Source organism: Canis lupus, chromosome 19 (genome assembly GCF_048164855.1).
Source record: "Canis lupus baileyi chromosome 19, mCanLup2.hap1, whole genome shotgun sequence".
In the NCBI taxonomy this organism is placed as follows: domain Eukaryota; kingdom Metazoa; phylum Chordata; class Mammalia; order Carnivora; family Canidae; genus Canis; species Canis lupus.
Window position 1 is genome coordinate 50,019,942 of NC_132856.1, and position 13,714 is coordinate 50,033,655.

At 60.3% G+C, this 13,714-nt stretch overlaps 1 protein-coding gene across 7 annotated transcripts in view; it reads left to right on the forward strand.

Annotated features, from left to right (window-relative positions):
- The window catches only part of ADGRL1 (adhesion G protein-coupled receptor L1), a 65,498-nt gene that overhangs the window by 43,658 nt on the left and 8,126 nt on the right, over positions 1 to 13,714 (forward strand). For 3 of the 7 annotated variants that reach the window (XM_072787004.1, XM_072787007.1, XM_072787003.1), the window contains exons 4-14: positions 658 to 767; positions 4,271 to 4,288; positions 7,780 to 8,580; positions 9,436 to 9,750; positions 10,448 to 10,551; positions 10,856 to 11,041; positions 11,315 to 11,353; positions 11,528 to 11,711; positions 12,033 to 12,155; positions 12,675 to 12,889; positions 13,188 to 13,358. In XM_072787004.1, coding sequence (XP_072643105.1) covers positions 658 to 767; positions 4,271 to 4,288; positions 7,780 to 8,580; positions 9,436 to 9,750; positions 10,448 to 10,551; positions 10,856 to 11,041; positions 11,315 to 11,353; positions 11,528 to 11,711; positions 12,033 to 12,155; positions 12,675 to 12,889; positions 13,188 to 13,358 — 2,266 coding nt within the window. Of the gene's footprint in view, positions 1 to 657; positions 768 to 4,270; positions 4,289 to 6,541; positions 6,627 to 7,779; positions 8,581 to 9,435; positions 9,751 to 10,447; positions 10,552 to 10,855; positions 11,042 to 11,314; positions 11,354 to 11,527; positions 11,712 to 12,032; positions 12,156 to 12,674; positions 12,890 to 13,187; positions 13,359 to 13,714 lie in introns of all 7 variants that reach the window. The other 4 variants (XM_072787009.1, XM_072787006.1, XM_072787005.1 and 1 more) reach the window with 3 other exon arrangements.

A 13,714-nucleotide genomic window follows, 5' to 3' on the forward strand; every position in this document is an offset into this window, starting at 1 on the left:
TCTTGCCCTGCCCTGCCGAGACCTGCCCAGAGACCTGGGTCGTAGACACAGACAGCAGAGGAGAAACATCCTTTTGTTCGTAGGTAGTCTTCCCTTTATATGTCAGCGAGGCCCCTAGAAGCTGGTGGGGACTCAGTCCCCAGGGGGGGCCGAGAATGGCTTCGGCGTCAGATGAAGACACTGCCCTGGTCCTAACAGCAGATCCTCGCAGCAGCAGTGCTACCCAGAGGGTGAGACGTGTCTAAGACACGGCCTGAGGTGGACAGAGGGCCTGTGAGCAGATCCCTCATTAGCAGCATGTTTGCAGAGACACCTGTGTGTGGCTTCACATCTTACTCTTCAGTGAACTGGGCGGGCCTTCCTGCCCATTTAGGAAAAATGCCAAGGACGAAATTGCATCAGTGACACCCAGACGGGATGTGAGAACGGGCCGCTGGGGAAGTGGTTTGTGGGGTAGAGGCCTGGCCCAGCCCTGAGCCTGATGCCCTGTGGGGGTCAGTCTGGTAGGAAAGAGCTGGCAGGAAGCAGAATAGGATGCCCACACAAGGCCCCTGGCCCCAGCACGGTTTGGGGGTACTCATTCCTCTCCTGACCCTGGATGCCCCCACCCCCCGTTCTAGGCCAATCTTTTCTCAGCTCGTTGTCTCTTCTCTGCAGGTGTAACAACCGCACCCAGTGCGTGGTGGTTGCTGGCTCTGATGCCTTCCCTGACCCCTGTCCTGGGACCTACAAGTACCTGGAGGTGCAGTACGACTGTGTCCCCTACAGTGAGTCATCTTGTTCCTCGTGCGCACTCGGGCCCTTCCCCTTCCTGGAGGCAAGCGAGGAGGAGACACCTTGACCTCACACACGGCCAAGTCAGGACCAGGCACACAGGGGCAAGCAGGCCTGCTCCCTCCCTCACACATTCTCTCCTCCCCGCTCCCGACCCCCTCCCCGCCCTCTGCACAGACTCTGCACCCCAGAACACTGCTTGCTGCACTTACGGGTCCTCTGGCCCCCTGGCCCTGGCTGCCCTACCACCTCTCTGCCTCCTCTTCTCACATCCCTTCCCTTCCTGACTACTCCCTTACACACCTGCTCTTCCCTCTCACTTCCCTTCTTCTCTCAACTCCCTCTCCTTTCTCTTGTCCCCCTCACCAATCACATACTCCCAGCCCTGGAGCCTGACTCCAAACCCATAGGCAGATGGCCCTCTGAGGCCTGGCGGCGGATCTGGGGTGAAGGGCTAGGGGCATCTTGCACAGATACCTATCTCCTGGTTAATGTGCCCATTGCCATGATAGCACTTCCTGTCTGCAAGGGAAGTGCTGCCATGTTGGACGAGGGCAGCCCCCCCAGGAAGCCTGAGAAGGGTGATCTGGGGAGCCAGGGGCCTGGCTTTCTTGCATCTGGCCAAGGGCAGCAAACAAAGACAGGGTCTCTCCTCCTCAGCACTCTGCTCTTAACATGGCCCTTCTTTCCTGCCCTCACTGCCCCTCCCCTTCTTCCCATCATCCATTCCCCTCCTTTCCCTGCCAGCTTCATGTAGCCAACCTGGAGGTAGGGCCTCCGGGCAGATGGGGGAGGAGGCAGGGCCACCAGAGTGTCTGAGTGCGGGGGGGCAGGGGCAGGGGAGCAGGAGGCCCTGTGACTCTCCCTCCTCTGCCCTCCCACCCAGCCTTCCCCCTCAACCTTCGATTTCTCCTTGCAGGTGATGGCCTACGTGCTGGGGGAAACAGGATCACTTATGTGCTTCCATAACCTTCTTTTACTCCTCACCCTTTCCTTTCAGCAGCTGAGGCCTCCAGCCGCCACCTGAGGGGGATTGCCCATCTGATCCTCGAAGCCTCCCCACAGCACTGGGGACACTGCCCACCCACCCCCGTGGCCGGGGCAGCAGGAAAGGGAGGCGGGAGGCAGGGAGCACTGCACAGCAGGGAGATCAGGCTGGGTTTGAGGCTCGGCCTGGCTCTTGGATTTTCTGACTCTGAAACTTGAGCCAATGACTTAAACTTCTCTGAGCTGCTGCATAAGGAGGCGAGAGGCCAGGAGAGCATGCGTGTGAAGCGCCTGGCCCGGGGCTGGCTACAGAGCCCCCTCCTTGTGGCAGAATGCTGGGTGTAAACTCCCCCCCAGGGCAGAGGCTGCATCCTCACCCCCTCAGTGCCCAGACCGGAGCCTGGTTCAGGACGTGCTCAGTAATGGGGTAGGGGTGTCCTTCCAAGGGGCTTAGCCTGTGTCTTCATCTGTGATGGTGGAAGGGGGTCCCTCCCAGGGGATGGTGCCAGAAGTAGAGAGGATGTGAGAAGAGCTCCTCGTGCTCCCCACGCCATAGGTCTATACGAAAGAAAGTGCTGGCTTCTGCCAGCTGCACAGCCTCTGTTGTGGTGCTTCACTGCGCTGAACCTGTCTCCCCGTCTATAGAGGGTTCTGGAAAGACTGCCTGGGAAGTACCTAGCTTGGTTCCTGGCACTTAGTCATTTAGGAAGTGCAAGGCACTTGGTGGTCATTGCTTTTGTTGTGACTACTTGTAGTGATTTTTACCAGTTATCACTGTTGGTAATGAAAGATAAAACTAATGATAGACGCGATCACGACTCCTGAGGTAGAAGTTGAGGGCAGGAAAAACAGCTCCTGGTCCAAGTGGAGTCCAGAGCAGTTAGACACCGTGCGAGTGAAAAAGTGGGGAAAAAAGTGAGAGGGCATAGGGAGGAAAGAGGCGTAGGGACCCCCTGAAGCTGACCCCCCCGGCCCCCCCCCGAGAGTGGGCTATGGGGTGCCACCCACGGAGACCAGGATGGCCAGGGGACGGGCAGCCCCAGTCAGCCCCGAGAGAGCTCCAGAGAGCTAGCTTGAGCCCCCGGGGGGGCAGGACACAGTTATCGTGTCTGGGACACAGTTGGGGCCATGGGTGCCCTCAACAGGCAGAACCCAGGGGTGCCGCTCCTGGTTCCTAGGGTGATGGGAGCCAGAGTACAGGGAGGCGGGGCACTCACTTGTCCCCTACTAGTCATGTTTGCTGAGCACTTCCTGGGTGCCAGGCCCTGGATGAGGCACTGGGAAGGAAGCCAACTCTCCCCTGTGGAACTCCCTGCTTGTGCCTCCAGAGAGGTGGCAGGAGAGCAAGGGCCTGGTCAGAGGGTCCCGAGGGGCCAGGGACACAAAGCCTGACGGGGGAGCAGCCTGGGCTGCCGTCCTGCCCTGGGCTTCAGAGGCTGGGGTGACCCCAGTGCTGGTGTGGGCGAGTCAGGGGCGGGTGCAGGGGCTCACCATGGGGCGGGGGCAGTGGGTGTGTGGGACTCCCACCCGCACACACCCACAGACACACACACACCCAGACAGGCCCGACTAACGCTGGATTTGCCTTGCAGCTGAGCACATTCTAACCGAGCCCCCTTCCTCCCCTAGGTGCGCCCAACCATCGGGCAGCAGGCAGGGAGCTCCTGGCTCCTGGGCCCCCCCGGGGAGGGGGGTGCTGGGCAGACAGACCGAGCCATGGGCTTGCCCCGGGGGAGCGTGGGAGTGTGGGAGCGTGTCTGTGCCCCCACCTGCTGTCTGTGACGTTCCCCCCCCCCAGCCTCTTCCTTCTCTGCCTCTGTCTCCCCCCGGCTCTCCGAGGCCCAGGGGCTCTGCCTGTCTGCCTCTCCGTCATTCTGTGTTCCACTCTGCACCCTCTCTCTCTGTGTTGGCTTTTTCTGGGACATGAGGGCTTGGGGGAACCCAGCTGGACTCTAGCAAGGCCAGCACAGAAAGGGAAGGAGTTCAGCATGTTCTCTCAGCGGGGGCACCCAGGCCCCTGGAGCCACTGAACCCCCTCCCCCTGGGCCCCTGGTTCTCACAGGAGGGCAGCAGGTGGGTTGTGCGGTGGGGGGGACCCACGTGGCTCTTCCACCCTCATCACTCCCTCCCTGGTGCTCCCCTAGGCAGAGCCCACCTTCCAGCTGGAGCCCCCCGCCCCCCCCAACACCCACTGCACTGAGGGCGCCCCCCTCAGGGCGCTGTCCCCTGCCTGTCTGTACACCCCACCCCCGTGTCTCTCTTGGTCTCTGTCCTCCGTGTGTCCCCCTCCCTGTGACTGTCTCCCCGATACCCTCCCCAGAGGAAGGGACCTGGGGGCGGGGGCTGAGCTGATGCTACGTTTGGGGTTGGGGAGCCAGGATGAGGAAAGAAAGGAAAAGGGGGCATGTTGCCAGATAAGAAACGAAAGCAATTTAATCTTTTTTTTTCTCTTTTTTTTCTTGCACATTTTTTTTCAATTTGTTTTCTCTCTCTCTTCCGATGCTTAAAGTAGAAGTGGAGCAGAAAGGTAAACGCACTGTTACCAATGCTAACCCCTAACTCACACTTTGTTCTTACCTGTACCATACTTATGTGACCCGCCCTCCCCTCTCGGCCCCTGTTTCTCCCCACCCCCACCCCGGGTGTCCTCCCGGTGGGGCCAGCCCTGGTGCCGCCCCGGGCAACTCCACCCTCCAGACACCTGAGGAGGCTCCTCTCTGAGCACGGGCAGGACCTTCTGTCTCTCTCTCTCTCTCTCTCTCTCTGCCTCTTTATCTCTCTCTGTCTCTCCTTGTCCCTCCTTCCTAGTCCCAGCCCTTGCGGGGGGACCTTCTCTCATACTTGTTTTGCCTCCTTCAGGAGAAGTGTGTAAGCATCCAGGGCGGGAGGGGAGGGAGGGCCCCCTCTCTGGCTCCTGCCTTGGGGCGGAGTGCACCGGTGAGCCGTCTTTCTCCTCTTCTTCCCCACTTTTATACCACATGTCTGGCTCAGGGGAGGTGGGGTGGAGGGGACACCTTTGTTTTCCTTTTGGGGAGCAGATTCCTTCTATCTCTCGGGCTCCTGGTGGCATAAGTTCCTTCTGGTTTGGCGTTTCCAAGGCCCAGAGCTGTTGGAGCACGGAGCACCAGTTTTCCCCACCCTCCACCCCCCTCCTTGACCAGCCGGGGGCCCAGCCCTGGGGAGGGATGCAAAGCTGTCTCCGGCCCTCCTGCCAGACTGGGGGCGAAGGGGCGGGGGGTGGGCCTCACGGCGGGGGGAGCGCGGGGTGGGGGAATGTTTTCTCTGGTTCTGTAACACTTGCGAAGCTGCAGTCAGGGTTTCTTCTGGGCTGTTTTGGTTAGAGGACCAGGGAGAGGGGGGTTGGGGGAGGTATAGGCCGGGTCTGGGGACTTCCAGGAGCACCGTAATTTCTTGCAGGGTTAACTTTCTTGCAGGGTTAACCTTGGGCGGGGATGGGGAATGAGAAAACTCCATGGTGGGTGGAGCCCCCCCCCCCATTTGGAGATAGGTGGGACAGTGGGTGGATGATCCAGCCTACCCCTGAAATTTTGGGGAAATTGACAGCTCTGAGGCTGGCCAAGGGGCAGGGCCCCTGATGAGCCTTCCTTGCAGGATCGCTCTTGCCTTGAAATTACGGTGGTCTTTGGAGCATCCCCTTCGAGGAAGGTGGGGCGGGGTCCCTCCAAGCTGCTCCCCTCCCCCTGCCCTCCCTCATCTCAGAGAGGCCTGGGCAGCCAGCCCAGGCCCCTGACCCTCACTGCCCCGCCACTCTCTCCCTCTCTCTCTCCCTGAGTCTCTCGCACCCAGCACCAGACACTCTTCTTACAGGCCCGGTGGTGGTTTGGATACTGCAGCCCTGGATCTTTTCTCTTCAAGGGGGGGAAGAGGGGAGGGAAGAGGAGGTGTTGGGAGCTTGGTGCTGGGGAGGGGTCCTTACTGTCAAAGGCCCCAGGCAGACCCTTCCTCATCTTCTCCCCCTTCCCCAGGGTAACCTCTAACCACGTTTTCCTCCTCCATACCCTTCTGACCAGGTCAGGCTCTGAGACCTCCCACCGCCCCCTCACACACACATATCTGCTCAGGGGCCACAGAACTGGCAGGGGTCCTGGCTTGGGGACAGGGGAGACCGGGGCATAGAAGATAAAGGCAGAGGCCAGGTGTGCTGGGCACAGGGTGCAGGCCAACCCCTCAGGGCACTGGGGACAGGGAGATAGCGGAGCCCCAGGATGCAAGCCAGGATCCCTCTGGTTCCTGCTCACTTCTGGGCCCCAGGCTCCCCACCCCGTCCTAAAACACTGCGCTCCTGGCCGCTTTGCACACTGGGGCCCTTGGGCCTAGCTGTCCCTGATGCTGTGAGGGGAGGGCTGGATATCCCCCACCTAAGCCTGTCAAAGAGTGAGGCTGGAAGTGCGGGAATGAGGAGTGGTGCCTGTCCATGACCCTCTTGCCACTGGGGCTGACCTCCGCCAAGCCCACACCAGGTCCCAGCCCTCCCTGATCCCCTTGGGGCCAGCTGCTTTGGTGACCGGCCAAGCAGGAGCAGAGAATTCACTGCAAACCCTCACCCTGGCCTGTCTGTGGGTTCAGCTAGCGGGGAGGTGAGAGGGAAGCCCAGCCATCTTGGATGGAGGGGTATCTGGACATCCCCACTCCCAAGTCCAGGCCCCTACTGGGTCCATAAGGGGAGGCTAGGCACAGGTGGCATTGGGATGTGACGGGGCAAGGGTGGGCAGGCCAGCGGCGGCCAACGAGATGCAGTTGAGGTTTTCCTCCTTTTCAGGGAATGGGGGGGTGGGGCGGGGCCCCCCACCTTTCTGACATCAGCGCTGCCTTGGTCCCTCCTCCCGAGCCGGGGATGGTTGCAGGTAAATCGGGGTCCGGGGCAGGGGAGGTGGGGGGGCCTGGCTGGGGCGGGCTGGGTCTTTATCCTAGCTCCTGGTTCCCTCCCTTGCCCCCTCTGAGCTGGACCTGGGACTGCCCCCCCGAGGGACCCTCAGTCGGGCCTGGGCCTTGGAGTGAATTCTCTGCTCACCCCTCTCTCCTCGCCAGCACTAACCCTTTCTTCCCAGGTGGTCTCCAGCGTGCCTCCCTTGGAGCCAGGACCTCGCCGAGGCCCCCCACCTTGTCTCTCTTCCCTCCACGCAGCTCTCCTCCCCCAATCCCCAACTCTCCCGGGGAGCCCTCTCCTTTCCCATGTCCCCCAATTTCCCCCCACCCCTGTGTACCAGTGTCAGTGTCTGCTGCTGAACAGACCCCATGAGAGACCTTGCCGGCTGGGGGCAGGGCTGGGCACCCTCAGAGGGGCTGGACTTTTCCAGAGACCCTCCCTCACCTGCTGATTGCATGGGTACTGGGTATAGGAGGGCCACAGGCTGCATCAGGGACCTTGAGTGCCTCCTCCACCCTGGAATAGGGGGGCACTCCTGACAACCCATAGTGGGTACGGAAACATCACTCTACCTTGCAATTTTTGCAGGGGGAGGGGGGAGGAAACAAATGTGCCACAAACCTGTGTCCTGGTGTTGTTGGTGAAATATGGGACCCTCAACTGTAGGTCTTCCATAGAGGGCTGTGACAGATGGCAAAGGAGCAGGGCACTGAGTCCCTGGAGCCTCAAAGCCATGAGTGGCAGCAGTGAGGAGATCTTTCCGCCCCCACTTAAGGCACATGAGGAAGTCTGGGAGGGCTATTGCCAAACCCTTTATCCCCAGCCTGTGGGGTCTCTAGCAGCCAGGGAAGGAAAGAGGGGCACCACCTCCCCACCCCCACTAACCCTGCTCTTAATGGCCTCCAGGGTTGACATCTCCAGGGAGAGGGGCAGCTGGGCAGGGCAGGGGTCCCAGCCCGGAAACCCCCTTCCCATCACCAGCCCTACCAAGCAACCGTGACTGCAGCAGCAGGAGGGGACAGCCTGGCTACCCCAGGCCGCGTGACCAACTTGCCTCTCTCTCTCCCCCTCCCCTGCCTCTGCTCCTCCTCTCCCCATGTCCTCCCCGCCCACCCACCCGCCCGGCCCAGTCTTCGTGTGCCCAGGGACCCTGCAGAAGGTGCTGGAGCCCACTTCCACACACGAGTCGGAACACCAGTCTGGCGCATGGTGCAAGGACCCGCTGCAGGCAGGCGACCGTATCTACGTCATGCCCTGGATCCCATACCGCACGGACACGCTGACTGAGTACGCCTCGTGGGAGGACTACGTGGCCGCACGCCACACCACCACCTACCGCCTGCCCAACCGCGTGGATGGCACGGGCTTTGTGGTCTACGACGGTGCGGTCTTCTACAACAAGGAGCGCACACGCAACATCGTCAAGTACGATCTGCGCACACGCATCAAGAGCGGGGAGACGGTCATCAACACGGCCAACTACCACGACACTTCGCCCTACCGCTGGGGCGGCAAGACGGACATCGACCTGGCTGTGGATGAGAACGGGCTGTGGGTCATCTACGCCACCGAGGGCAACAACGGGCGCCTGGTGGTGAGCCAGCTCAACCCCTACACGCTGCGCTTCGAGGGCACGTGGGAGACGGGCTACGACAAGCGCTCAGCGTCCAACGCCTTCATGGTGTGCGGAGTCCTGTATGTGCTGCGCTCAGTGTATGTGGACGACGACAGCGAGGCGGCTGGCAACCGCGTGGACTACGCCTTCAACACCAATGCCAACCGTGAGGAGCCCGTCAGCCTGGCCTTCCCCAACCCCTACCAGTTTGTCTCCTCCGTGGACTACAACCCTCGCGACAACCAGCTCTACGTCTGGAACAACTATTTTGTGGTGCGCTACAGCCTGGAGTTCGGGCCGCCCGACCCCAGTGCCGGTAGGGATGGCTCCCCACAACTCCACCTCCTGGGCCCCCGGGGTGCCAGTGGGGAGGCATGCTGTGCACCCAGAGCTGGGATCTGGAGGACAGAGGCTTGCAGCGTGGGACAGAGGCTGGGCTAAGCATTTCACAGTTAACCTGTTTGGCTGTCACAGTTTATGAGGCAGGGAGCACTACTGCTGTTTTACAGGTGAAGAAACTGCAACCCTGGGAGGGCCAGGGAGGGGAGAGGTTAGGTTAGTTCTTAGACAACCTGGACCCAGGACTCTGCACTCCTGACTGCTAGGTTCCACCGCCCCTCTCCGGGGCCTGTGCACTTCTAGCCCTGGAGCCCTCAGCCAGAACCCAGGTGGAAGCCCCGTGTCAGTGAAACAACAAAGCCTAGCCGCCAGTATTGAGCGTGAGGGTCCCTCTGCAGTCTCTGTTCGCCCTCTCAGCTACCCTCGGCCAGCTCTGAGCAGCCCCAGGGCGCTAAGGAGCCTGACCCCATCCAACCTCATTTACATAATGGGGAACTAAGGCCTGCACAGGGAAGGGACTTGGCCAGGTTATAGGGACCAAAGTGAGAGTAGAATGAGGACAGGAGGTGGCTGTCCACTCCCCTTCCTGGCCTGTTCTCTTTGGTTACTCTCAGACCTCAGGCTACACTCAAGTGAATTTTATTGCTTTTTGATGCTTTAGATGGTCTTGGGGGCAGAGAGAAGCCAGGGGAGATCTCTCAGACCCAGTGGGGACCAGCAAATCCTCCCACATTGGGAAAGATGCTAGAATGCCAGGGACCCCATGCCTGGGCACACCATGGCAAGGCCCTGAGCATGGTGACCCTGTCTTGTATACCCTCTTCCCTTCCAGGCCCAGCCACTTCCCCGCCTCTCAGCACGACCACCACAGCCCGACCCACACCCCTTACCAGCACGGCCTCGCCCGCAGCCACCACTCCGCTCCGCCGAGTGCCCCTCACCACACACCCTGTGGGTGCCATCAACCAGCTGGGACCTGACCTGCCTCCAGCCACAGCCCCAGCTCCCAGCACCCGGCGGCCCCCAGCCCCCAATCTGCACGTGTCCCCAGAACTCTTCTGTGAACCTCGAGAGGTGCGGCGGGTCCAATGGCCAGCCACTCAGCAGGGCATGCTGGTTGAGAGGCCCTGCCCCAAGGGGACCCGAGGTGAGTACAGAGGCTGCTGTCACCTCACTGTGGCTGGCTTGGGGAGTGGCTAAACCTGGTCTGGCCAGGGAACATCCCACCACTCAGTTTAGCCCATCTCCTCTGCCAGTGTGGGGGCTTTCTGAGGGCAGGGGTTGTGCCTGACATCTGCAGCTGTGTTCTCAGAGCCCAGCAGAGCTCTCAGGGCACAGGAGCAGCTCAATGAGTCCCCCTGCCCTGTCCTCTCTTGCAGTGCCAGGCAGACTATGAAGGGAGCCCACAGGAAGTGACCTGGGCTCCCAGCCTCAGGCTGAGATGGAATAGGCCCCCGGTCAGCCAGTGGCCCTACAGAGAGCAGCTGAAGTGCCAGAGGGGGTGGGGCCAGGCCTTGTGCTCCAGGTGGAATGATCCAAGGGGAGGGTTTGAAGAGGCTTAAGGGAGAAGGGGCTTCCAAGATGGACTTTGCTAGAAAGTTCCATTTCTGGTAGGCAAAGAAGGAAGAGGAGCCAAGAGGGGGAGCTTAGAAGTGAGGGGTAGCTCATGTCACCTCAGAGTGACACCTCTCTTGACTGTCCGGCCCTCTTCATGTCTGGTCTTCCGTGTTTCCTTCATCTCTCTCTTCACCTGCCTGTTCCCCTCTCTGTCATCTTTCCCTGCTGTGGCCCCTTTTTCTCTCCTTCCCTGTGGCTCCCTTCTCTGTTCCTGTCTGTCCCTGCAGGAATTGCCTCCTTCCAGTGTCTACCAGCCCTGGGGCTCTGGAACCCCCGGGGCCCTGACCTCAGCAACTGCACCTCCCCCTGGGTCAACCAGGTGGCCCAGAAGGTACCAGCAGCAGCTGTCCCTCCCAGATTGGCACAATTGCTTGCACACTGGGCCCTGGGTGGCCGGGCACAAGGCACTCTCGGGGCAGTAGAGCAATTGGGGAGACAGACGGGCAGGTCTGGGAGCCAGGACTGTGCGGGTCCCCTCCCTAGCCTTCAAGAGAAACAGAGATGGATGGGGAGGGAGAAGGGGTCAGAGAGATGGATGGGAAGGGGCCAAACAGCCTGGGAATGTGAAAAGAGAGCATGTGGGAAGGAAGATGGTCTCTGAGATAGCAGGGGGTCCTTCCTCCCACCTCATGCAGATCAAGAGTGGGGAGAATGCAGCCAACATTGCCAGTGAGCTGGCCCGTCACACCCGAGGCTCCATCTATGCGGGTGATGTGTCCTCTTCTGTGAAGCTGATGGAGCAGCTGCTGGATATTCTGGATGCCCAGCTACAGGCCTTGCGGCCCATTGAGCGCGAGTCAGCTGGCAAGAACTACAACAAGGTGGGGCACGGCAGTAGGACCAGCAGGGTTGGGGGGCACTGCCCTTGGGGCTCAGGAAGAGTCCGGCCTGGTACCTCCAGGCTAGGCTGCAAAGCCAGGCAGTCAGAGAGAAGACTGATCCTAGGCACACTGGATCTTCCAGAGCTGCCCTGGACGGTCTTTGGGGTTGGCGTCCCTTAGGAACAGGTCTTGTTCAGGGCCCAGCCCTGGTGTGGTGGCAGCTGCAGAAGAGCACGCTCGGGGCCCTGACAGCACCTCCATTTCTTTTCCCAGATGCACAAGCGGGAGAGAACTTGCAAAGACTACATCAAGGTGAGGCCCAGAGGGTTCCTGCTGGCCAACGAGGGGGTGAGGCAGCCCTCATCACTTGGGCACGCCCCAGGCGGCACTGGGGATGGAGACTGAGAGGAGAGTATGCAGAATCAGTCCAGCCCAGGGAACTGGAGGATGTGGGGGGAATCACAGTGTCACCCCTCGCCTGTGCAGGCTGTGGTAGAGACAGTGGACAACCTCCTGCGGCCAGAAGCTCTGGAGTCCTGGAAGGACATGAATGCCACAGAGCAGGTGCACACAGCCACCATGCTCTTGGATGTCCTGGAGGAGGGTGCCTTCCTGCTGGCCGACAATGTCAGGGAGCCTGCCCGCTTCCTGGCTGCCAAACAGAATGTGGGTGAGTGCTGCGGTCATGCCCACGGCAAGTTCAGGTGTTGATCTTTTTTATTGCCCCCTTAGCTGTTTGAGAGAGAAATCTCAACTGAGCACTTGCATGAGTGGGAGGAGAGGGAGAGTATCTCAAGCAGATTCCATGCTGATCACAGAGCCTGATGCAGGGCTCAGTCTCAAAACCCTGAGATCATGATGAGGTGCAAATCTTGAACTGTGGGGCCTGCCAGCCAGAGATGCCCTAGCCTCGGGCCTCTTGCCATGGCTGGGCCCCTGGACTGGGGACAGGCCCCAACCACATCTGTCCTGCCATCCCCTGTCCCCACAGTCCTGGAAGTGACAGTCCTCAACACAGAGGGCCAAGTGCAGGAGCTGGTATTCCCCCAGGAATACCCGAGCGAGAACTCCATCCAGCTGTCCGCCAATACCATCAAGCAGAACAGCCGCAACGGTCAGTGTCCAAGCCCCGGGCTGGCATCCCTGCTTCACATATGAAGAACATTCATTCTTAAATTGTATTGGGTTGAAGAATCCAAGAAAAGGGTGGGACCCAACAAGAGTTGTTCTCCACTCAAGCTACTGTAACATTTCAGGGGATTTGTGGGGCATCCCCAAAACCCCAGAACGTAGGACACTTTGTAGTTTGCAGGGTTTACTCCTGTGCAATGGCAGTCGATTCCCATAGCTCAGGGAGATCTGTCCCATTTGAGACTAAGGCTCAGAGATGTAGGGGATCTGCTCAAGGTCACACAGCAAGTGAGGTGGGGGCTGGAGATGCAGTCCCTATGTCCCTGGCATACTGCCTGGCCATTTGGAACTGCCTACAACTAAGCTATGGTACGTAGAGGGGCTCCACAAGCCCCCCTCACCTGGGCCCATAGCCTGGCTTCAGAGGTACCGGTGGCCAGTGTGGCCGGAGGCGTGCTGGCTCAGGACTGACCACATACCCCACTGTGCCTATCCTCCCCAGGTGTGGTCAAAGTTGTCTTCATCCTGTACAACAATCTAGGCCTCTTCTTGTCCACCGAGAATGCCACAGTAAAGCTGGCAGGTGAAGCAGGTACAGGTGGCCCAGGTGGCGCCTCCCTGGTGGTGAACTCACAGGTCATCGCAGCGTCCATCAACAAGGAGTCCAGTCGCGTCTTTCTCATGGACCCTGTCATCTTCACCGTGGCCCACCTGGAGGTGAGCTGAGGTGTTCCCTCCTTCCCCCCTCGGGAGTCCCACCATCTTCCGTGTTCCCAGGCTGTATATTCTCCCTGCTGTGTGTTCATCCACCCCAAGAGCAAGTTATGACCCCTCCCTGGGGCACCAGTCCCCCAGCCCCCACCTCAACAGCTTGGGCCATTTGTTCCCAGAGATCCTAGACTGTCATCTGGAGCCCCAGGCACTTTTCTCATGCTTGTCACCATCCCCATAGCTGGGTGTGGGGGCTGGAACGGGACTCCCTGGATCTGACTGCCCGGCCACCACCACACAACAGGCCAAGAACCACTTCAATGCTAACTGCTCCTTCTGGAACTACTCGGAGCGTTCCATGCTGGGCTACTGGTCAACCCAGGGCTGCCGCCTGGTGGAGTCCAACAAGACCCATACCACGTGTGCCTGCAGCCACCTCACCAACTTTGCCGTGCTAATGGCTCACCGTGAGATCGTAAGCTGGCCAGCGCTCCGCTCCTCTGGGCAGGCCCACTTGCTGGCCTGGCTTTGCATGGCATCATAGAGAGCGCTGCATGGGCAGTGCCAGGGAAGACCAGCTTCATGGGAATTGGGGGGTGGCACCAGTCTTGCCCGGGGCATGAGGCCACATGTCTGGTTCTTTTTTGGTCATGGTCCCAAGGCACTCTGGAGAAGCAAGTTGGTGTCACCTTTGTCATCTCTCCACAAGCCTTCCAGAGCATGAGGAAGTGAGCGTGCCACCTGCAGAAGGGTGGGGGCCAGCAAACTGGGGGGCAGAAGGCCAGATGGGCAACACTGGTGGTGCTCGTGGCCTGTGGCCCTGCCCGTCCC